Source organism: Epinephelus fuscoguttatus, linkage group LG20 (genome assembly GCF_011397635.1).
Source record: "Epinephelus fuscoguttatus linkage group LG20, E.fuscoguttatus.final_Chr_v1".
NCBI classification, from domain to species: domain Eukaryota; kingdom Metazoa; phylum Chordata; class Actinopteri; order Perciformes; family Serranidae; genus Epinephelus; species Epinephelus fuscoguttatus.
The window spans coordinates 35,741,687-35,766,844 of NC_064771.1; the positions used below are offsets into that span (position 1 = coordinate 35,741,687).

Here is a 25,158-nt window from a genome sequence, read left to right on the forward strand (position 1 = left end):
GTAGTGATGTTTCGGCAACAAAAGCACATGGTTAGGTTTCGGCAACAAAAGCATGTGGTCAGGTTTCAGCAACAAAAGCATGTGGTTAGCTTTCAGCAACAAAAGCATGTAGTTATATCTCAGCAACAAAAGCATGTGGTCAGGTTTCGGCAACAAAAGCACGTGGTTAGGTTTTGGCAACAAAAGCATTGGTTAGGTTTCAACAACAGAAGAATTAGATAGGTTTCGGCAACAAACGTAATGATTAGGTTTCGCCAACAAAAGCTTGTGGTTAGGTGTCCGCAACTAAAGCATGTGGTTAGGTCTTGGCAACAAAAGCATGTGGTGAGGTTTCGGCAACAAAAGTATGTAGTCAGGTTTCGGCAACAAAAGCATGTAGTGATGTTTCGGCAACAAAAGCACATGGTTAGGTTTCGGCAACAAAAGCATGTGGTTAGGTCTTGGCAACAAAAGCATGTGGCGAGGTTTCAGCAACAAAAGCATGTAGTGATGTTTCAGCAACAAAAGCATGTGGTGAGGTTTCAGCAACAAAAGCATGTAGTGATGTTTCGGCAACAAAAGCACATGGTTAGGTTTTGGCAACAAAAGCATGTGGTTAGGTCTTGGCAACAAAAGCATGTAGTGATGTTTCGGCAACAAAAGCACATGGTTAGGTCTTGGCAACAAAAGCATGTGGTGAGGTTTCGGCAACAAAAGTATGTAGTCAGGTTTCGGCAACAAAAGCATGTGGTGAGGTTTCGGCAACAAAAGCATGTAGTGATGTTTCGGCAACAAAAGCACATGGTTAGGTTTCGGCAACAAAAGCATGTAGTCAGGTTTCGGCAACAAAAGCATGTGGTGAGGTTTCAGCAACAAAAGCTTGTAGTGATGTTTCGGCAACAAAAGCACGTGGTTAGGTTTCAGCAACAAAAGCATGTAGTCAGGTTTTGACAACAAAAGCATGTGGCGAGGTTTCGGCAACTGAAGCATGTGGTCAGGTTTCAGCAACAAAAGCATGTGGTTAGCTTTCAGCAACAAAAGCATGTAGTTATATCTCAGCAACAAAAGCATGTGGTCAGGTTTTGGCAACAAAAGCATGTAGTTAGATCTTGGCAACAAAACCATGTGGTGAGGTTTCGGCAACAAAAGTATGTAGTCGGGTTTTGGCAACAAAAGCATGTAGTGATGTTTCAGCAACAAAAGCACGTAGTTAGGTTTCGGCAACAAAAGCATGTAGTCAGGTTTTGGCAACAAAAGCATGTGGCGAGGTTTCAGCAACAGAAGCATGTGGTCAGGTTTCGGCAACAAAAGCATGTGGTTAGCTTTCAGAAACAAAAGCATGTTGTTAGCTTTCGGCAACAAAAGCATGTGGTTAGCTTTCAGCAACAAAAGCACGTGGTTAGCTTTCAGCAACAAAAGCATGTAGTTAGATCTCGGCAACAAAAGCATGTTGTTAGGTTTCGGCAACAAAAGCACGTAGTTAGGTGTCGGCAACAAAAGCACGTTGTTAGCTTTAAGCAACAAAAGCATTTGGTTAGGTTTCGGCATACAAACGTATTGATTAGGTTTCTGCAACAAAAGCACGTGGTCAGGTGTTGGCAACAAAAGCATTTGGTTAGGTTTCAGCAACAAACGCTCGTGGTTAGGTTTAGAAAAACACATCATGGTTTGACTCTACATTCACATAGGAGAAAATCCTTTCCGCTCTATAGGAACTTTCCAGCTGCTTATGTTACCAGCAGCGTTTCAAACTGATGCTGTCCATTGGCGTATCATAACACCACAACAGGTGGCCTGTGGCATCAGTGTCTGACACCAAACTCACTGACAACACGGCGATATTTGACGACTTCATAATGAGAACAAGCTGAAAAACAAAAACCCAGACACAGAGACACTATCCCCTATTTATGAGTGGGTTTACCTGTGCTCAAAAACTAGTGTAAGTGCTAATTTTGTTGAAGCTGGTGAATTATATACAACCAGTCAGTTGTGTTGATGAACAACAGCCACTTATTTGCCGGTTGACTCTGTTTTCATGCTGAAGTCAGTCTGAATGCAGCTTTAATTACAGAGACTGCTGATTCCATTACACTGTCTCTTCCTCTCTTTGACAAGGTCAGGTTAGGATGGCTGCTTGTGTGTGTGTGTGTGTGTGTGTGTGTCTGTGTGTGTGTGTGTGTATTCTCTCATAAACCACAGCCTCACAAGCCACAGTAGTGGTGTGTGTTACAGACAGATTGGCAGAGACAGGGAGGAGAAAGTAGTGTGTGTTTAGCTGGTGTGTGTGTGTTTGTTTACCCACAACACCCACACACACACACGCGCACACACACGCACACACACACACGTGTGCACACACACGCGCGCGCACACACACACATGCACACGCGCACACTCCAGGCTCCGTGTCAATGTCTTTATCAGCGTTTCTCCCCAGGACGGCCTTCTGTTCCGCCTGACAGCTGCCTCTGATTGGGTGTTGATGAAAAACACCGTTTCCCAGAGCGCACTGCAGCCCGGCTGTCCACCCATGCGGTCGGCCGGGCCGGTGTGCGGCCAGCGTGAGATTTGAGAGTCTGCAGCTTTGATGTGGCTGAGTTGCTGCGTCACGCTCAGTGGAGCCATGCACGGCGGCGGCCATATTGATACCCTCGCAGAAGGGCAGAAATCAATCCAGTGTGTGTGTGTGTGTGTGCAGCTGGTGATTTTTCTTCTCCCTCACTTCCTCTTTTCTTTGTCCTGCTGGTGGCGATGCTTCACAGACGTGATGCTGGTCAGTTATTCAGCCCGTCTGTCAAACACTTCATAAATAACAAGCTGCTTCGGCGTGTCTCTGGGGCCCAGTCGCCAGGAGAAAATGTCGCCATTGTACGTGTCTGGAAACCACAGATACATTTGTACACGGCATACATATCACATCAGTGTTTCTAAAGTGACGTAGTATCTGAGCTGACTGTCACCAGGAGGTGGAGGGGATGGTGGATGGAGTGACACGTAGCTGCAGACTAGTGTTTGTTATCTTTAGTTAAAGGCTGACCTGCAGGCCCCTCCTCACCGCTCCTCCCCAGCAGTGAAACACAGCAGGGGAAATAATATTAACGCTCTTCAATAAACTGTGAGAGAGGAGAATTGGTAACGTTTAGCCAACGTTCAATAAGCCAAAATGCTATTCAGATAGATCAGGTGCTGCTAACTACGTCCCCATGAAGTGTGCTGAGGGTATTCATTCCTCCCTTGAGACTGAATCCTACTGATTTCCAGTGACCTCTGACCTTTCCTCAGGCGTCCGCCTCAGATCAGACTGTCACCTTTCACACAAAACTCACAATGTAAAGGTCAGATCGTTTTTAAATTTGATGAGTATATTGATTATCTATAGGGCATAAACCTTTTCATTATAATGACCCAATGGCTGCTGCTGACACACAAGCAAAAATTACCATCAACAGTTTGTACAGTGGGATTTAACGAGTCGCTGAGCCTGGAGAGGCTGCTGAGGGAGCTTTGGATTGTTCACACTGAAATACCAAAAAGTAGGATGAACTGTCCTTGACATTTTTGTCTGACTTTTCATGATTCTGTGTGCCTGGAAGGTTAAAAAGTACGCTCAGGTGGCAGTTAATTAGGTACACCCATCTTAACCTTCTCAGACTCTTTTGTTTGATGTCTATTTTTAGTTTCTCTGAGCTATTTGGGATGAGAAACACCTCATAAGTATAAAAAACTATCACTGTCTTTGAAATAAAATGATGTCCTTGTAGGGTGACAAAGGGTTTATTTTTAATAGTCACGAGCGTTTCATAAAGTATAAAACAGTTTATTTCAGTGCCTGAACGTGCAAAAATAAAGTTACAAACAACACAACATTGTTCAATGTTTTGTATGTAATACTTTAGGCTCAGGGTCACTGTTCAAGTACAAAAAAGCCCACAACTGTTTATCCCATTGCCCCCTTACATGGCTGTGCAAAAGCATACACACACTCGCTCCACACTCCAAGCAAGGAGTGTCCTTTTTGTCTGTAGGAAATGGCCGGTGTGAAATGCTGTGATAATACAGTCAGAGTTCCCACAGTCATGGAAAACCAAGTCAAGTCAGTCGACCTATGGCTAAGCCACGCCCCCCTCCCCTCACTCAGACAAGCTATCAACATTCAGTGCCCGGCGCTATGGCAGGTGTCACAGCACACGGCATTTCACAGGAGGCAACTGATGATTTTTGGAGACATAACGATCAGATGTCATTGAGAAGTAACCAAAAGGGCCTAAACTACGCATTGGAGGGATATATTCATCATTTTATTGTTGAGAAGGTCGATGAAAAGCTTAAATTACAAGCCAACATTTACAGGTCACAGTGTACGCTTGTGAACCGCATCTGGTTGCCGTCACCATCAAAGACAACAAGTTAAAGTGCCACTGAAGTTAAGGTTTTTGGCTCAGAATATGAGAAAAGGATAACGGCCTTTTTACCATCTTTACCAAGAGTGTCTCTCCGTTAGTTTGGTGCTACAGTATTTACACTGAATCATTCAGCATAACGTTTGCCAACCTTTGTTATCTCTGCCATTACAGATAAGTTAATGAAGCTAAGCTCCAGAAGTTAACGTTAGCTTAACTAGAGCCCTTTGGACAACAGCTAACAATGATGTACCATCACCAAAGTACAAAACTAGAACAAAATAGGCTAATGAACTCCCAGCAAACAAGGTGACATGATGAACAACGCAGCTAGGAGCTAACGTTAGGCTAACTTTAGCTAACGTTAGCTAGAGATGTTAAAGATAACTTTGGCCAACTAGCTGACATTATATGTGAGTAGAATTTGAATCTGTTAAGTCTAAAAATGCTCAACAAGTGGGGGAAAAAAAAGAAAATCTTTATTATGGGTCCTCATGAAAAAGTCTGGAAATTTTGTCCATGAAAATGTTTAGGAAACCCTGTTCGGTAATAAAATCCGAGTGTCCTCAAATGAGTACTTCCTAATTAACAGTGTCTTAGTTTGTTGCCAAAATTGGTCAAATTTGTTGTCACGTCAAACTAAAAATGTTACTGAGCATAAATAAACAAGTTTCATCCTCAAAATGTGATCAGGTTTTGCACCTTGTCCCCTTTTGTGTCGGGATCGGCTACAGACTGACGTGGAGGAGATGGCTGCCATCTTGTGTCAGCTACTGGGAGCGGCAGTAGCTCAGTCCATAGGGACGTGGGTTGGGAACTTGTGGGGTCGCCAGCCCAAGTCCCTGTATCGACCAAATATGGAGCATGAACTGGCAGCTGGAGAGGCTCGCCTCCTGGGCACCGCCAAGGCACGGGCAGCCCCCTTGTTCTGTCATCTCTGTCTCTCTATTTAATGCTAGTATAGGTCCTGTTTGTGCGTGTGTGTACATCAGGCCTGTGAGTATATGACAACAGAGAGAAAAAATAAAGCATGTCTTATCTTTTACTCATACGTGGATTAGTGTGCTGCATATTTGCTACCACTAGATGGCACAAAAAGGTGTCCACAAATGAGGACAGCAGGTCTGAGTTGAGCAGGATGAGGTACAAGGTGCAGCACACTCAAAATGTAATGTCCTCATATGAGAGTCAGACTGATAGAGCTCTGCAATAAATGAAAGTTAGTTGCTGTTTCAACTGTATGATCATTCTGCAGGATGTAGTTTGCATTGATGTAGATTTGTATGCATCGTACAGAGAGGTGTTTCTCACTGATGTAAATGGGGTGGACAAAATCATAGAAATCCCTTTGTCCATATCCAGAGTCTTGAATGCATGAAATCTGAGCAATGTTTTGCCAGCTGCTGTTTCCACGGTCGAGACTGAACTCTGAAATAATAATAATTAAAAAGATGATTTCATTGAGTTCTCTGTCTTATCAACAGGCCAAATTGCACACACACACACACACACACACACACACACACACACACACACACACACACACACACACACACACACAAACTGTTGCCATGATGTTTGCAGTCTGAAGTTCAATTTTACTGTTGGCCTCCCAACATGGCTGCCAGTTGGGGAGTTCAGATTGCTCCTGTGAAGCAGCTACACTGTCTGTCGTTCTGAGACTTCTGGAGGAAAAATGTCCAACTGTGAATTCATTTGGCTCCTCACATCATGGAACGAGCTGCAGGCTGGCGATTGTACCTCATGAAGCAGAAACTGAATTTCCTGGAGGAAGTTGGTGGGAAAAAGTGTGGGCAGGCAGAGACTCTGAAGCTGATTTGCATATTTGCATTAGAAATTAGGGGAACACCCCCACCCCCACCTCTAATCAGTACTTCACTTCCATTTGTCCATTACAACTGCAGATAGATGTTGTTGCAAACAGTCCAAATATTCACGTCTACTACTTTGTTTTCTCTTGATGTAGGAGTAAAGCTTTAAAAGTCACCGTGTCCCCCACAGTGTCACACTCAACGAGTTCAAAACACATTTTACCTCTCCTCCAGGGGCCAGGAGATAAGACTCAGTAGAGGAAAATGCTTCAACAAAGCAGGTGTAAAATGTTTGAGAGCGGGGTGATGGAAACAGGGAGCGCAAGACAAAGAGAACAGTGAGACAGTGGATGAGGAAACTAAGAGCTAGAGGAGCAGGAAGAGGAGAAGAAAATAGGAAGATGGCGGGGGAGAGGCTCTCACAGCAAGAGAGCAGGATGCTGTCTGAAGACAGAGCGATTATTAAAAGGCCATTGCGGAAGAAATAACCTTTATTGACCTTTATCAACCTTTATTTAGCTCTATCACCTTTTGTACTTGCAGCGCCCCCCTCCTAGCCACATGCACCGCCGCTCCAAAGTCCAACAGAAACACCTCACAGTGATAACAGGTCAAAAAGCAAAAACTACAGTCCTGCTTTCTAATATTCATATCTGTGAAAACATGGACACTTCACCTTTGACCACCAGATTCTAATCAGTTCATGCTTGAGTCCAAGTGGACGTGTGTGCCAGATTTGGGGGAATAATGTAAGGCCTTCTGAGATATCGCCTAAGAATGGGATGGAAATACGGATTACCTGAAAACATAATACCTTTGGTCACTGCTGTCTCCAGCACAGAGGCATAAAAACACATCCTCCTATAGATTCACTGTTCGGAAGAATAAGGCGGACACAAGGTCACAGTGGCCTTGACCTTTGAACACCAAATTCTAATCAGTTCACCATGAGTCCAAGTGGACGTTTGTGCTAAATTTAAATCCCCAGAAGGTATCTGAAATACAATGGGGCCACAGTGACCTTGACTTTTGACCTATGACCACCAAAGCCTAATCAGTTCATCAGTGAGTCCAAGTCAACGTTACATTTAAAGAAATTCCCTGAAGGTGCTGTTGAGAGATTGTACAGATGCATGGACAACCCGAAAACATAATGTCTTCGGCCATAGCTGTTGCACAGAGGCATAAATACACATCCTCCTAAAGATTAACTGTGGGGGGGGGGGCTTTGAGTTTGAATGATGCTGCGCTTTAGCCAATCACAATAGAGGGGGCGTGCCCGAGACGTGCAGGCGTCCCCACGAAATGTGTACCTACAGAAACAGCAAGCTCCGCGTCCATAGCGACCGCTCCACCCGAAATGCCGTCTCGTCAACGTGACAATTTTTTTTTTTTTTTCCAGCGGATGTCTTAGTTACAACATGATTGAGCTAACTGGAGTAGTTTCATGTCGTATCCAACACTGGGAGGCTTTTAACAGATGATGTCCTGATGTTAGCTTCGTTAACTGTCCCTGTCAGCTGCAGCCAGTGATTTCCCATAACTGAATAAATACCACACATAGCAACACAAAACTGCTTTGCTAGCTCAATCATGTTGTAACTAAGATATCTGCTGGAAAAAATATTTTATTCATGGACCGTTTATTGAGTTATTACCTTATTTTTATACAGTCTATGGTTATTACAGACACCGCTAACGGCTAACATTAACAGCTAACGGTTAGCCCAGCTAATCTATGATAACATTAATTACAAAATGTGCACACAGAAATAGTAACGTTTGTTCAATCATTGTGTTTATAGACTTAACAAACATCAGATTAGTCTACATGGTGATATAGTGACGTGAAAAATGTGATATATAGCTAAACTCTGCTGGTTTTCTACCCGAAGTATTTGTAAACAACACAGCGATTCCCTGGGGGCACCGCCGGAAGTGTAGGGCGTGAGGCCCCTGCACTTCCATTAGTCGAAAAACTCTGGGCTGTGCCTCCAGAGGTAAAGGAAGAAAAAAAGAAGTTTTTTTTTGTTTGTTTTTTTACCGATGGATTTCCAGATTGCTGGCACAGAGGCATAAATACACATCCTCCTAAAGATTGACTGCTTAGGAGAATGAGCTGGACGCAAGGTCACAGTGACCTTTGACCACTAAAATCTAATCAGTTGTCCTTGAGTCAAATAACTTCCCTAAAGGTGTCCCTGATATATCGTGCTTACAAGAATGAGAGAGATGAGGTCACAGTGACCTTTGACCTATGACTACTAAAATATGTACAGTTCATCCTTGAGTCCAAGAGGACTTTTGTGCCAAATTTAAAGAAATTCCAATCAGGCATTTTTGAGATATTGCGTGTATGATAATGGGACGGACGCACAGACAGACTGACAACCTGAAAAAGTACTGCCTCTGGCCTTGGCTGTCGCCTGCGTGGAGGCATGAATAAACCTTTCTACAGATATATTAGAGTCATTTTATGCTCTCAGAGCAGCAAACATCTTACTTATTGCCCTTTGAAACAAAATGGAGTGGGGAAGGTTGCGAGCACAGCGGTTTGGGAAGGATGAGGGGAGGAAGGAGGCAATCCAAGGAGCTCCTTTAATCATCATCACAGGCGTCTGACAGTCCCGGCCGGTCCGTACAGACTCGGCCAGACAGCCAAACCGAAAAGCCCATCTGCTCCTCGTATCCCTCAACAATGAGCCTGTAATCTGAATAAATGGGCCTCCTGCTCGCCTCACACTTATAATGGCTTCACTCATCACACAGAGCGAGGAGGAAGGGATGAAGACGAAGAGGGAGAAATGGGGACGATGAGGGGTTAGAGGAAGATTTAGTGAGTGTCCACGTGTTCAAAGTTGGTGGCCAAACTTGTCTTCCAACTTTAATGTGTTTGTGGTCTGTTTAGCTGACTTTCAGTGACAGGAAATTATGAATTTCTTCCACCAGAGTTTCCCGTCTTTGTTTTTGTTTTAGGCTCACGGCTACATGTGTCAGCTGTGTATCGCTGTTTTAAGGACGATAGGCTACTTAGCAGTGCTATCATTGTGAACGTGAGTGGATGTTCCAGGATTTAATACCTATTGAAGGGCTGAATGGGTTTGGCATGAAAAGGCCATGAAAAAGAAACATTTCAGATAAAGACTGAATGGATGAGAGAATATGGAATGACAGGAATTAGAGAGGATTAGTGTCAACAGGAAAACAAGCGCTGCAGGATCGATAATGTTGTGTGATTAAGTCCAGAGAAGAGGTTCGTCTTTTGTTATGTGCAGCTTAACAAACCAAATCTTCCTTCTGGGACAATTAGGTTAGAATGGAAAACCGATGGAAGCCGGATGGTGATGAGAAGTCTCAGTACTGTCATGACACTCTGCACAATAGAAAACTGACACAACCATTGTGGTCTGGTGAAACTCAATGGACAGTGACTCTGAACAGGTGTCAGATGCCACCTCAAGTTACTTTGAGCATTTGAAAACACAGACACTGCAGTGAAAACATCGAATGTCTCCTAATGTATCTGCCAAGACTCAAGTCTGAAGGACTACACATGGATTTGCCAAACACAACACACTTAGAAGAAGACACATTCTTACCCACTTTACAACACATGCAGCATTTAGAAAGTAGAATTAATCAGGACAGGACAGGTCACCAGACTATCACAGGGCTGACACACAGAGACAGGAAACCATTCACACTCACATTCAAACCTACAGACAATTTAGGGGGTGATCACACAGAAATGAGACCCTAGAGACGCGGACGCTTCAAAGATGCTTGAAACTCTGGAAGCGGTTATTCAATGCGCGCTAGCTACTAGTGTCTGACGCTCAAAGAAGTTGAAAATATTTTAACTTTCCAGCGTCTACGCGCGTCTAAAAAGAAGTGTCTACAAAAATGCGTGTCTAAAAAGACAATGGAAAAACGGCCGTTTAAAAAGACGCTTGAACGCCGGTCAGACGCTCCGTATCATAGGAAAACAATGGTTTTACTGGCGTCCCGTTTCTTGCGTTTCATCTCGGTGTGATCACTCCCTTAGAGTCACCAATTAACCTGCATGTCTTTGGACTGTGGGAGGAAGCTGGAGCACCTGGAGGAAACCCACGCTGACATGGGGAGAACATGCAGACTCCACACAGAGGGGCTCCCCATCCTTGGGTTTGAACCAGGAACACTCTTGCTGTGTTGCGACAATACAAACCACTACACCACTGTGCCACCCGTGTCAGCTAGCACAGAGAACCTCCTCATATTTGGCCACAATATCACAAACTCTGTGAAATGATAACCTCAAACTAAACTCAGTTAAAGCACTAAAACTAAATTAAAAATTCCCCAAATTAAAATTCTTAAAATCCCATTGTTTGATCTCCACACAATGTTATAAAGTAAAAAGAAGCATTGTTTCTGAAGGCAAAGGCAAAGAAAAGCATAGTGAGACACTATAAAACCATCAACACAAGTCAAACTAAACCTCATGCACACACACAAACTCTTTGTTCTTGCTGTACGATGATTAACATGCAGAGAATGAAATCCGGCTTCAGAGAAAACACACTGAGTGTAAATGCATTCAACTCGACTCCACACAGACCCTGATGCTGCTTCCACTAATTGGTAAGTGGTGCGTTGGGATCACGCAACACAGTGTGTCTTTGCCACAGCAGACGGAGAAAACAGTCATTTTTTTCCACTTAAAAACACAATCATCTACACACTAATCCCAGTTATCTTTGAAGTGAGCACTTCAGATGCATTTAACAATTAAACCAAAACAAAAAAGGCCCATTAAAAAGCTACTAGCTGCTGTTTAAACCAATATTATGGACATAATTAAACACTCATTTGTAAAGGCCACAGCTGACTGATGCACAATGTGAAGTGTTTCATGGTACTGTCGGAAACCTCAGAGTTTAGTCCCAGAACTCTGTCTGTCAGTCAAATGTCACCACACTGCTCTGAGTTTGATTAACTTTTGATTAACCTCGTCTCAATCGTTTTCGGTCCACACACAAGCCGCAGCAGCAGTCGCTCTGAGCGACATGGTGATTTAAAATATGTTGATTCAGCCCTTTGAAACCTGGAGCGACATCACTTTGCTTTCAGATGCCCTTTGCAAGTATTTACCTCTTTGCACCCTGCGCTATTAACTGTGAATTGTTTCATAAACATGGGTGGAAAGGCAACAAGCAACTTGGTAAGAAAAATTTATAGAGTTAAAAAAGTATTAGAAAGAAAAACATTTTAATCCCAAGACATGTGGACTCAAGTCAAATGACTTGGACTCGAGTCTGACTCAGGTCACGTATTTGATGTCTTTAGATTCAACTTGACAAAATCAAAAACACTTTCTTGAACTTCAGCCCTTTGAATTGGAAAGACTTGATACCTTCCCCCAAGCTCAAAGATTAAAACGTGTTATTTAAAAAAGTTTGCTGTAAAAAAATCAATTGCAAGACAGAACCTTGATGGACCAGTGTTTCGTTACTGAGCCAGTTGGAAAAAAATGTGACTGAAGATAATTTTGTTCATGGACAAAAACTAACCAGGGGTCAACAGAAAAAAATGTGGGTTAAAAATTACAGATGGAGAAACAACAGCATCCAACTTTGTTTGACATTTGAAGTCGCACAAAGAACGATTAATTGAGACTAAAGTTAACATAGTTAGCGAGCTAATGCTTAGCTAATGTTAGTTTAACAGCTAAGTAACTTTTTAACAAACTCGTTTAAACAAATAAATGCAAATTTTAAAATGCAGTCATGACTTTTGTAAATTTGATATAAGTGTTGTTAAAATGGCATTACATTCGGCAAAGAGCTCAGTACGGCTTGTTTAGAAATCAAAACTGAAAATTTAAGACTTGGAACTCAACTCGGGGGTCATCAGTTTTGACTTACTTTAGTCCTTACTTCGGACCTGCAGAACAATGTCTATGTCTCACCTCTGTTATTCACCAACTAAAAATGTAGAGGATGCAATTTTATACCAGAATAGGGGTCTCGCTATCAAAACGTTCATTGTTCAGGAGGTTTTTGCCAGGAGACAAATTATCCACACAGGTCTCCTCCTCTTCAGAAAAACGGACCAGGTGATTTAACCTCTTGTACTCCACCCCCATTTTGTGGCAAAAACGCCTAAAATGACATACCCAAATTAAAATCACTGTAGCTTCTGAACCGCTCTGACTACATGCATGCATGAGGTCTTGCCAGAAAGAAAACTCTCTGAAGTTTCTTGTGAAAGTGTCAGAAACACTCTAGGTGATACAGAGACAGAGTAATGGGCCTCTGAAGTCAGTAACAAATTGAAGATTTTGCCTAAAATAAAATAAAAAAAATGTGTTTCAGGATGAATAACTGTCTGTGGCTTCATCTGAGCAGGTAAGTGACACTGTGGGGCTGTAGGCACACTATCAATGAACACTTGTTTCAAATTTGAGGAAGACTGCTCAAAGTATGACCATTCTACAGTGTTTTTACCATGAAAAGATCCAGGCGGAGCTCCAAATGACAGAGCGCTCACTCGGCTTCAAAACAGTACTATCAGTGATCAAACAACACTCAGCCAGCTTCAAACATTGTACCTTATTGAAATCAGGTGTGATTATGATAGCTGATGTTGTTTATCACACAGAAACACCATAAAATATCACCAAATAAAGCCATATGAAACGTGAAAGTTATGATCCCACTTTCTAGACGGTATATCTCAGCCAAAAGTAGTGGTAGGAGTGAGACTCTTACCTAAAGAGCTAAGTCCCCGCTAACAGCTCCACATAAGATTGTGAGTAATCCTTTAACTTTTCCCGTCAAAAAACGGCATGACATGACTTGTCACCACTCATCGTGATTTTGGACTTTGTGCGTTTAGGCTGCTCTGGTGCGAAATACATAATAAATAAAAGAAAAACTATGTTATTTTTGAAAAGTCGAGAGCTTCCTGAATCCGGCAATACCAAACATCACATGGTTTGATGACGTAGTGCACCTGGGAGATACCATTTAACAGAGGAGGGGGGAGCAAGGACGTCTGCGTCCTGGCGGTAAAAACACTTAATGAAGCAGTCAGTGTTTAAGAACAGTGTTTGGCTCTAACCCAGCTCCTGCTGATGTGCACTCACCTTTTTTTCTCTGATAACTTAAGCACCAGACGTTCAGGAGGTTTATACTAAGAGTCAAATTATTCACAAAGGTCTCTTCCTCTCCAAAACAAACAGAGCAGGTGATTTACATAGGCAAAAACACTGAATAAAGCACCGTCGTAAAAAACAAAATCTGTGTTTTTCTTCAGCACAGAAGGGGCTGAGCCAAACTGCTGCTAATGTTTGCCCAGCTCCTTGACAGGCTACGCCAACCAAATAACTCTGTCTTTGTTTAAAATTAGATTTCTCTGGGTTTGAACATTGTTGGAAACATTTGGGGCAATGTAGGTACACAACTCGACTAAATACATAACACTGATGTTGTCATTATTAGACATTTTAATGAGGAAAAGTTGCAGGCCTATCACCACACAGAAGGATCTGGATGACTCTGCAGAGCTGGGGAAAATGCTCAGTAACACCATTTTCAAAGGTATGTATTTCTACAGTATCTGCACATGGCAACCACTGGACTGTACAGATATATATGCATCTATATCTATATTTTGCTGGGGAAATATGAACTGAATATGTGGGGATGCTGCAGAACGAGATCCTGAGAACACTTTAAAAGCCCTGAAAATGTATTTTCTCAATGCACTTCTTCCTACGAGTGATGTGATCTCCCATGAACACACTACATTTTCTGTATCACACGTTTTATATTAGTTTTACTCCCCTTAGATGATGACTTGTCTTCCATCCAATTCCGATGGTCTTCCCCGCTTTTATTCCCCTCCCAGCCCATGTTATTACATTTTGTCAGATGTAACGTTATCAGTCGCTGTGATCCTCGAGGGTCTGCTCCATTTGTTCACCTCCTGCAGTCACAGCCGAGCTGTCCGCTCCACAGCGTGGTGTTTTCAGTGGGAGTCCCTGCTGGTCTGAGCCGGATCAGAGGTTTACTCTGCAGCTCTCATCACTCCGTCTGACACTTGCTCACATCGGAGCTGGAGGGCAGCTTCACATCAGAGCGCAGCGCCCGTTAAATCTGTCCAAAGACAGGGTGGTTTATTCAGCCCAACTGTCATCTCACTCTGCACTATTAACAGAGTAAAAAAAAATTCCTCTAAAACCCACCAAAGCTGAGAAACAGCTATAGGCATTTTGCTTTGTACGTAATGATCCATGTATTCATTTATGTTTCGTCTTTGTATGGAAAACAGGGGGAACAGAAACTGTAATTTCCTGTCCAGCTACTTTTAACACCAACATGGAATTACCGCCCTGCAGGCGTATGACTCCGCCCACCAGTCCAGTGTCTCTGACAGTCTCCATCCATGTCAGTGAAAACATGGACTCTTCTTCATCTATACAATCAGCACAGTTTCAAGATTAGAGTCACCAGTTCAGTATCTGACCAAATGTCTCCCCTTCTGTTCCTGAGATATGACGTTAAAACATGATGATGTCACAGTCAAGCTGACCTTTGACCTTTTGACCTTCATTATTTTATCCTGTTAGACGTTTGTGGGAAGTATTGTCATAATTAGCATATGGACATATATGGACACAAGACATATTTGTGAGTTCACATTAACCACAAAAGAAAAAAGAAATTCCCTTAATACCATTTTCATGTGAATGAGACAGATGTAAGGTCACAGTAACCTTGACTTTTGACCACCAATCACTTAACTGTTAAATCCAAGGCAATGTTTGTGCCAAATATGAAGATATTCCCTCGTGATGCTCTTGAGATATCGTGTTCAAGAGAATGAGAAAGACAAGATCACATTGACCTTGACCTTTGACCTGTGACCAACCTAAAACAAATCAGTTCATCTTCATGTCCAAGTGGACATTTGTGCCAAATTTGAAGAAATTACTTTAAGGTGTTCTTGAGATATTGTGTTCACGAGAATGGAACAGGTGGATGTACGGACAACCCGAAAACATCATGTGTCCGTCCACAATTATCGCTGCTGTGGAGGCATAAACATGGAGACAAAAATGTTTCAGTGATCAAAAACACTGTTTGATTCTTTAGTTCTTCTAAATAAAAGTCTTTCAGTGCCTTTGAGAATCAGACAACTGCAGCAATAACCTGTCTGGAAACAGCAGCAATGTCCACGACGCTGCAACATTATGAAGAGAGAGCAAACAAATAACGCATAATGAAAACATTAAGGGTGAAACAGGTGCAGGTATTACCTATGTTTGTTTAACAGTGCGGCGCTTTACTGTGATATGGAAGCTACAAGGAAACGAGGAGGCAGCGGCCTGCAGACTGAAAACAGGATGTGTTTAATCACTAATAGCTGCTCATCACATAGAGGGTGACACAGTTTTATGTTTCCCTGCGATCTCACTGCACAGGGTAACTGTGTTATTTAATTTATTTTACTGCACCTCACAGAGAAGAAGTGGCGTGCCTCCAGCTCAGAGGAAGGTTCAAATGTTTGCCACAAAGGAACAATAACGAGACAACTCAGGCTGCAATTAACCATTATTTTCACTCAGGACTGAACTGTAGATACACACTGATAAATCGGATATACTGGTATCAACAAAGTAGGTTTTCATGGTGCAAAGACAAAACACAAATGAATTAAAGCTGCAAACAGTGACGAACGTGGTCAAGGTTACTGGCAGGACGCCGGCTGATGTGGCTGTTGATTTCTGCAAAACTCAGACTTCATAAAGTTCGGATGCTCAAAAGACCTATTTCACATTTTGCAGCACTTCATGTGTCCACTATGTGGCGCTGGAGAACACTAATAATACGTAATGTTGCTGTAAACCAATTGTAGATAACACCATGGAAATTTCATGTAAATCAAAAGATAATTGTCTGACAATACTTACTTCCTGCTGCCAGAAGGTGGCACAATCACAATACCATCCTATTTGCATGTGGATGCCCTCAGGCCTGGAGTCTTAAAACACACGTGAAATTTGGGGCAGGATAAGGAAAAGGTAGACAGGAGTTAGAATAGAATAGAATAGAATAGAGAAGAAAGAACTTTATTCATCTCTGAAGAGAAATCTCAACTCACAATCTTCACCAGTAAGCATCATGCTGACCAAAGTTGAGATGGATCTAGTCCCTCTTCTGGGAGGGGTATGTCAAAGTATACAGCATGTCATTTCCTGTTGCCAATAGGTGGCGCTATGACTATAACTTCATTTTAGCACAACGACGTCATGAGGCCGGGACTCTCATCATGCATGAGAAATGTTAGGCAGATTGGACAATGTATGCTGAAGTTACAACAACTTCCTGTTTTATGGCAAATGTGCAAAATGGCAGAAGGAAATAAAAAAGCTTGAACATGTCATTTCCTGCTGCCAGAAGGTGGCACTACAAGCATTACTAATTAGTGGCATGTAGATGTGTTCAGGGTGGCACTGTCATCAAACGTGAAGTTCGGGACAGATTGGACCATGTATGCTGGAGTAAAAAAAACACTTCCTGTTTGGCCGTTAAACAATAACGGCAGTTTTGACGACTTCGCAGTGAGTCTAGGTCGGTTTTAAGCCTGTTTTCCGCTATTGAAAATTAGCATTAGCCTTATTAACCATCACTGTAAATGCACTGTGCAAACCAAGCTAGCAGCTAGCGTTGGAGATGCTCTTGTCTAAATGTGGTCACTTCTGACTCAAAAAAATATAAGATGGCAACTGTCAAAATACCGAACTCGAGGCTTCAAAACGAGAGTCCACAAACCAGTGGGTGACATCAGGGTGGCTACGTCTGTTATTTTACGCAGTCTATGGTTTGGACACCTCTGATCCAGCAGCTGCTGCACAATCACTCCACAATGAGTGCATCGAATTAAGTGTGCGGTCGAAATCCAGTTTTGAATGCCTCCTGTTGGGCATGCAGATCCATGACTTTGCCCGATTACCAAGCCAGGGTCAAATATTCCAATACTCCATCCTTGAGATGGACCAAGGAAGAAATCGAAGAAATCCCAGATCTGCCACTGAAGAGAGTTTTGATTGTCCAAGTCTTCCAACTATATTAGCTGCAGGGATGCATTTACAACTGAGTATTTATAGGCATCTGCTCAGTCTGAGGAAGAACAGCTCTCCTCTGCAGCCTCGCTGTCCTTTGGTCTTGATGTTAGCTGTGCCCCTGGTTCATTCTTAAAGGATTCAGATCCTGGCCCGCAGCGACTGGTGCACTTACTCTAAATCACTCTGGATAAGACTATCTGGGAGGCTAAATGCCTGCATCTGTCTATATCCTTATATTGTAATTGCCACCATCCTGTATCGATTACGCTCAAAAATCCATTGAGCCTAATGTGATTTCATTAAGATACAGTCCGAGTGAGCCATTCCAAACAAATACACAAGACAGGAGAGTCGATGTCTGAAGTTTTGCCGCAATATCCGGTCATAGAAACCTTTCCAAGGCCAGAAGACATCGAAAATCACTCAGACAGCAGCCATCCTTAATGCTTTTTCAATTATTTGTCTGCATGTATCCTGTGTGTGTTTACAATGTGTAGACAATGTGTAAGAGAACTGAAGTTCCAACAAGGCAGGCAACCCACTAAACAGTTTTTTTGTTTTGAACAAGTCAAGTCAATTTATTCATGCACTCAAAAATCACAAGTCAAAAAAGTTGTTTCAAAGTGCTTTAAAATCTCCACAGCACACAACACTGTCTGTGTTTGACTCTCAATTTGAATAAGAAGAAGAGGCCCAAAATAAAACCGTCTGACAGAGTTTAAAAAATAGAGAGAGCTTTAAAGTAACCAAATGTCAGCATCAAACAGGTTTTCAAATCCATCAGTAATATCGCTTGGTTAATTCTGAAAGACAAGAAAACAAAAGAGATCCTTTATCTTATGAGTGGGAGGATCTGCGTACATTGTTGATTGACAGCTGAACTGAGAGAGGCACTGAGATTGAAACATCTGCTTTAAGTGCGGTTTACAAACTACAGAAAGAGTTTAATGGCGATGGTGTTAAAGAAAAGCATAACGTCATTTAGCATCTAAACTTGCTTGGGTTACGTACGGAAGCCCTGACAGGCAAGGTGAATATACATATTTTTGTCTTTCGCAAGCATGTTGGCCAAAACTGAGGTCTATCTCCTATGTACAGGATGTTATCTCCTAAGTAGGAGACACAATTTCCCTAACCATACCTTTACAGCGGTGCATTAGTAATGTTGGTGCAAAAACATGAATCAATCTTTCTTTCTCTTGCTTGCTTAATTGCTCACTGAGTACACAGTGTGTGTACATGCATGGGAACCTAGATGTTACAGGCGGTTCTTGTGCATTTGAAATAATTTTACAGTGGACACTTGTAGCTGATTAACTGAGAAAGTAGAAAACACATTCGTCCACCCACCAAGCAGCTCAGTGTAGAAGGCTTTCAATGTAAAGTGATGTTTCGAGCTCTCCCTCAGACTTCTGATAAAAGTTGCCCTGATACGATATTGGAGTGCACATGTACACATACAGTATATACACTGTCTTTGTTTATGAACATGGACAACAGATGAGGCATATCACATGACTGGCTCAGACACTAGGGGCATTTAAGATGGCGACTTTCCGTCATTTGTCAGGAGTCTGAAGAGCCGTGGGCTTTAAACTTCCCTCTGCATCAAAATTAGTGTTGTGTCGTTCGTGAACAATCTGTTGAGTGAACGTACTGAACTGAACATATGTCCACTTCCGGAACTGATTCATTCATTTCTCAGTTCAGTTGAGCTCAGCAGCGAGCGTGCAGGCCGGGAGTGGAACTGCCGATTCGGTCTGTGCGAACGATGAATCACTTGTGAGTCACAGGGCAGCCAGGGTGCAGGGAGGGACTGCCTACTGCGTGATGAATCACTCGGTGAACGAATCACTCGGTGAATGATGTAACCCCGATCCCTGAGTGATTCAAATAATTTCTTCTCAGCAATACACTTTCATAGGGACTGTTTTCTCCAAGCTAACGGCTAATGTAGCCAGGAGTCAAGCCACACGAACACAATCACACACCTCCCCATTGTTTTAACAGACTTAGTTTCCAGATAAACAAACTTAAAACGTTAGGCTAGCTAGTAATGAGACTCACCAGTGCAGGGCAGACGCAGCTGCAGCTCAGCCGTGTATCAGTTCAGTGAGTCGGACTACGCAGTACACAGTCAGGGCTCCTCCCGCCAAGCACTGAACGATTCGCTGAACGAATCTTTATAATGAAGTGATTCTAGTGATTCAGTAACATCTAAAGAACTGCTTTGCACATCACTAGTTAAAATCCTTCTGAACAGGAACTGATTGGTGTTTGTTTTCTACTTCACCAGCACCCACTCCACTGGGCGGTGGAATGTGCGTGTCTTTTGGACTGTTTTTAACTGAGAAGGTCAAACCTTTTGTTTGTGCTGCATTTGGCTGAACTTTCAACGCCCTTTGTATCATGCACTCAGCTCTTCATTCTGCATGACTTCCTCACTCTTAAAACAGCTTAATGAAGCCTAAAAGTTTATCTCCTAGATATTATCTCATGTAGGAGTTAAACTTTGGTTCTTCACCTTTGCTCACAGTGTTTCTGTACTTATGTGCTACAGCTGACTAACGAATAATCTCACCCGCAAACTGATGCGGACAGTGCATGCTTCCCTGCTGGATGTTTGTCTGGTCGCTTGTTCAACAGCTTGAGATGCAACACAAATAACACGTCACGGCCAATATCAATGACATGCCGATATTATTATGCATCCCTACATGTATCTAAAACTACTGTCACCATCAGCCAAAGAAAGAGCAATGACGGTTATTGCTTTGTACTCATAGGTTAAAAAAGTTAGCCCTCTTGACTGGTTCTGACCACAGAGAGGAGGAAAAACTCTAAATTCTGGAGCAGCTGTTGCAGCCAGAAGTAGAAATACCAGCATGTTTTACCACCTGAGGAGCAAATCTGTGAGAGCGCAAGTGTGCTTCTTTACTTCAGTTCTGTCTGAGCGAGCAGGTGAGTCATCAAGAGGTTGTGGCACCCTGCTGTGATACTTGGTCTCAAACAGAATGTTAAGATAACCTCGCTGCAGATACCTGAGGAAGAAACAGGCATCCAATAGAGTTCAAATAACAGAAAGAACAACTAGACTGTGTTGCATCATCCCAACACCAGGGAAAGTGAAAAGTAAGAAAGTGATATAGCATTCAGGTATCTATGTAGCAAGCAGTCCAAAAACGGACTTCCAGTAAGTATTCCAGACTATTATCCACTTTAGACGTGCATGACGAAAGATGAGCATAAAACAAACTTGGTGCGTGGCTGTAAAAGAACGCCCCTGTGACTATCATTTTTGACACACTGGACTTGCCATTGTGACTTTCAAGACTCCAAAATCAATCAAGTTCCACAGCCATTCATAGCACGTCTAAACTTCAGCAGAGCGTTTGCCCTCCACAGCAAAAACAGCTCTCAGAAGCCAGTTGCTTCATCTTCATCAGCAGCATTCCTGCAAATCAGCCGATCACTTACCGTACTCGATGTCGTAGAACACGATGAACTTCTGCCAGCGCAGCTCCTCCACCAGAGTCAGCATGACGTCATTGAGGCGGACGGGCGGACGGGCAGCCAGAGTGTAGCGCTGCCCACCAGGGCTCGGGTTGAACTGGCAGGCGGTCCGTGGCGACCCCTCGCTGTTCCTCTGGATGTACAGGTGAGGGATGTGCATGGCGTCCGTCAGGGACTGCAGTGCGCTGGCTGATGCGCAGCCTGTCGAGGTAACCAGCGCCAGTATTCCCTGGTTCATCAGCTCGCAGGCTGGAGAGGAGAGAAAGAAGGACGTTGTTTAACTTGGTAGACACAAATATCTCTCAAACACAACTGGAACACCAACTAATGTCACTGAATTAAGAACTAGGACTTTAGGAATTGGAAGAAACTCTTGACAGCAGCACAGTTTACAAAGTGCACACCAGTGCACCCAGGGAGACACTAATGTTCAATCATGTCCTGACCTCTCATTATAGATATTAGGCTGCATATTCATAAATCTACTCAACAGTCTGACAGGTAACACCATAGTTTATCCCTGACCTACTTCTGAACCCCCAAGCTGTGCTGAAGAGAGCCGATACTCGGATCGTTAAAACAGACAACATGTCCAGTCCGTTAAGGCTAAACTAAAGGTTAAAATTTGGCTCGGCTGACAGGCAGATTCATCTGAATGCCAGGGCAGTCTCAGTCGTCCAGCTGTCATTACTGTCTGTGGAGGAAAAACAACAAACTGATAGAAAACCTCTGGACTCAAAGGTTCCAACACAAGCAGAGACTGCACACAGAATGGTGTCTCTCATCTTGTGGATCAAGTGTTTGGTTGTATGTGAGAGTGTGTGTGTTTCCATCTGCCCGCAGATCGTCTCGCAAACTACTGGACCAATCAGCCTTTCATTTCATGTGCACAATTCTGATTGTATGCTCAAGGACAAACTTGTTTTATTAACTGGACAATGCGTACGCTGTTGTGAGCATTTATACTGTGCGGTGGTTTGTCTGTGTTAGCCTGCAGATACACCTCCAAAACACTAGTCGGCAGCGTGGTTTCTGTGCTGTGAAGTTTAGTTGATTCAAAACACAACGCCCAACGCTGCCCTACATAAAGCCTGGTCTGGACTCTTCACATTCATTCCCATCATTTGTTCCTTTGCTACATCTCCAGGTATGTTGTTTTACACCTTTGGCGAAATGAGAGGACCTGAAGGAAGATGTGAGCTCCTCACTTTCCACTCTGGGGAGATGGAAGGAAATCACAGGTTGCAGCTAACAGGACAGCTGCCTCTGAAATCACATCCATACAGTGAGTTTACTATTGTTCAACATACTGTTGCATGAATAAATAGTAGCACGCATCTTTCGAACCCACTGAGCTGTAATTACCACGACACAGACTGAGAGCATCTAGAAATTACAGTCATACAACTAGTTTGAAACAGGTGCATCCCTGGTTCAATTGCAAAGTTAATGTGTGCATTTTATCGTATTTTTATTGTTAACTAGGTCGGTTATTTGCATTTTGGTAAGAAACGTGCAGCACTGTTTGACTTTTCTGTGTGGCGGGGACCAAATCTGCTAGAAGTGCCACTGCAGGCAGGTGAACCCATGTGCAAAAGCAACAGCATGGCAACAGGAAGTTGAAGAAAATAACATTTATTACCCGACTCTGGGAACAGGCAGACGAAGGAAAAACAGACCCAGAGTGCCTCACAGACAGGACAAGAAACAAAAACAAACTGCAGCACCAGGAAACACTGACCGCAAACTGACAAGGAACGCAGAGGAAACTCAGGTGTATACACACAGAACCAATCAGAAGACGATTGCCCCCCCCCCACCACCACCACCACCACCACCACACACACACACACACACGCTGATGTTGACGTGCCCCATTAAGCTGCCCTCTGCCCAGTCCAACCTCCAAACACCCATGTCGCCCCCACCCTACAATACTCCTGAGTGCTCTTTGAGTCTTCCACTTCCTGCTGAGACAGTCACTCTGTACTTTACATCCTCACACAGCGACAGTATCATCTCCAGCCTCGCCTTTGCACATTTAAACTCTTCTATTAAATATACGATATGGAGCTCCAGAATCCCTTTTCTGTACACACACTGCTGAGGCAGCGCGCGGCTCGCAGCTCGCAGCTAATCATTCTCTCTAGGCTCCCTCCCTTTGAAGCAGTGACATCAAACTCTGTTAGGAGCCACAGAAGTCAGAGCAAGAGGCCAAACTGCAGACGCCACAGTTTAAGTTTACCTGAGAGCCTCTAATACACACATTTTAGTGTTTGCAGGGTGGCACTTCGTAAGAGGCACCGTCTTGTTTTCAAAAGAGTGGAGACACAATATTACATTTGGGATCATCCTCATCAGAGAAACAACAGGACTGGTCTTGTGTTCAAGCATAACAGACAGAGGAGAAGAAAATGCTGGCGTTGGATGTTTCTGTAAATCTGTTTCTAAAGTGGCGTAGTATCTGAGCTGTCATCAGGAGGTGGAGGGGACGATAGGGTGCGACATCTCGGTGAGATGCAGAACACTATTCAACACCAACAAACAACAAAACCGGTTGTTATTTAGCGAGTAACTGCTGCGTTCACAGCTGCATTTTAGCCTCCAAACGTGGGTGATTTTTAGTGACCTGTTGCTGCCTTTCCAGAGCTGATAATGCAACGAAGAGTGCTTGTTTGTAACCGAGACATCACTGCACTTCCTGTCACAATAGGTCCATGAAAAGCGTGTATTTTTTAGCCAAAGCATTATCTATTTTCTAACCATAACCAAGCGGTTTTTGTGCACAAACCCAACCACAAGTTAATCAGTGTTGTTCAAACATAAAGAAACAGCTTTTCAGTCATCTAGCGTTGCAGCTTCAATTGTTCCACCAAAACTGGGCATTTTAGACCAAGAAACAATAGGTGTAGATTTTTGGGGAGACACAGGGAGGCGTCCCCCTCAATAGTTAGAACATGTGCATTTAGTCCATTTACCATGAATGAAGAATCAAACCATGATGTTTTTTTCTAAACCTAACCCAGATAGCACACATACATCTGGCCGACGTCGGCCTAGGGACGACACATCGGCCCTTAATTTATATCGTCTGACAAGCGTCGGCCGCATGGGCAGATATCTTTAAATTTAATACTCTTTTGTCCCAGCTCAAACGTCTCTGTTATGTGCCCACATATGGAAGTCGCCACGCAAGGTGGAATTTCATGTCCACGGTCTTTGTTTGGAACTGTGCTCGCAGGTCACAGCATCGCATCGCAGTCGGTTTCAGGTAAGCTAAATGGAATAAATTGGCAGAAAATCGCTATGTTGTTTATTCAATGACCGTTAAAAGAGGCTCCTGGTGAGTGGTGAGGCACGACTGGGTGTATATAGCTTAGCACAGGTCCCCACCAGCTAACACTATCTTTCATTGGCTGTTAACTAGTTTAGCTCATGTTAGCTAACATATACATCTGTGGTGTGTTAGCTGTTAGCTAGTTTAGCTCATGTTAGCTAACACGCTACAACTGTGGTGTTTTCATTTTATTTTCCCTAGCTGATGTTATCTGGTTATCGTGAGCACTCGTTTTGGGTTAAAGTGGAAGTGACCTGGGCTCGAGTGTTGGGACCCACTCATAGTGAAGTTTAAGGATGCCTTCGGTATGTTGTTAATGTGATTTTATGGGCAATGTATCAGTCGAGGTCTCCTCTGCAAAGCAAACTGACTCGGTGGCTACAGGTAATAGCGCAGTTTTGAAACAACTGTTTCTCCGAGATGAAGGACTGATTGTTGAGCTGCTGTCAACAGTTAACAGAGTTAACACTGGATCCCGTTATTTAACCGTTTCAACACTAAATGAAGCAGAGTGACCCAAAGCCTTCAATCTGGCTAAAAGACAGCTGATATGCTAACAAAAAAAATACAGTGGTGAAGTTGGGATTTGTTTCTTGAAGTTATGTGCTCATTGTCTTTTCTGTCTCTTGCAGGCTGCCAGGAGAAGCGGACTGGCCATCAGATATTGTTTGTGGAAATTTGAAAATAAAGTTTCTTAAATTGACTTTTGTCTCTTCATTGTGCACACTTACACACGAAATAGACTAAGAGTTAGCTATTTTTGATTTAGCATTGATTTCTCACGTTGGATGGTGAAATATTTGTAGTTTGAAAGGTCTGACCTAAATGAATAAAGGTTGTAGTTAACGAAGCTTATGAATATTAACATAGAAGGAGCGCCCACTGAGCGCAGCTTCTTTTATTGATCGTTTCAACGTCTCGTGGTGGTCATTTTCGATTAAGGGCCGACGTCTCAGCGACGTAGCAAACTCTCCCTGCTAC

At 43.1% G+C, this 25,158-nt stretch overlaps 1 protein-coding gene across 2 annotated transcripts in view; it reads right to left on the minus strand.

Annotated features, from left to right (window-relative positions):
• The window catches only part of LOC125880628 (glutamate receptor ionotropic, delta-1-like), an 841,018-nt gene that overhangs the window by 373,853 nt on the left and 442,007 nt on the right, over positions 1–25,158 (minus strand). For both annotated transcript variants that reach the window (XM_049563255.1, XM_049563254.1), the window contains exon 3: positions 20,805–21,089. In XM_049563255.1, coding sequence (XP_049419212.1) covers positions 20,805–21,089 — 285 coding nt within the window. The remainder of the gene's footprint in view (positions 1–20,804; positions 21,090–25,158) is intronic.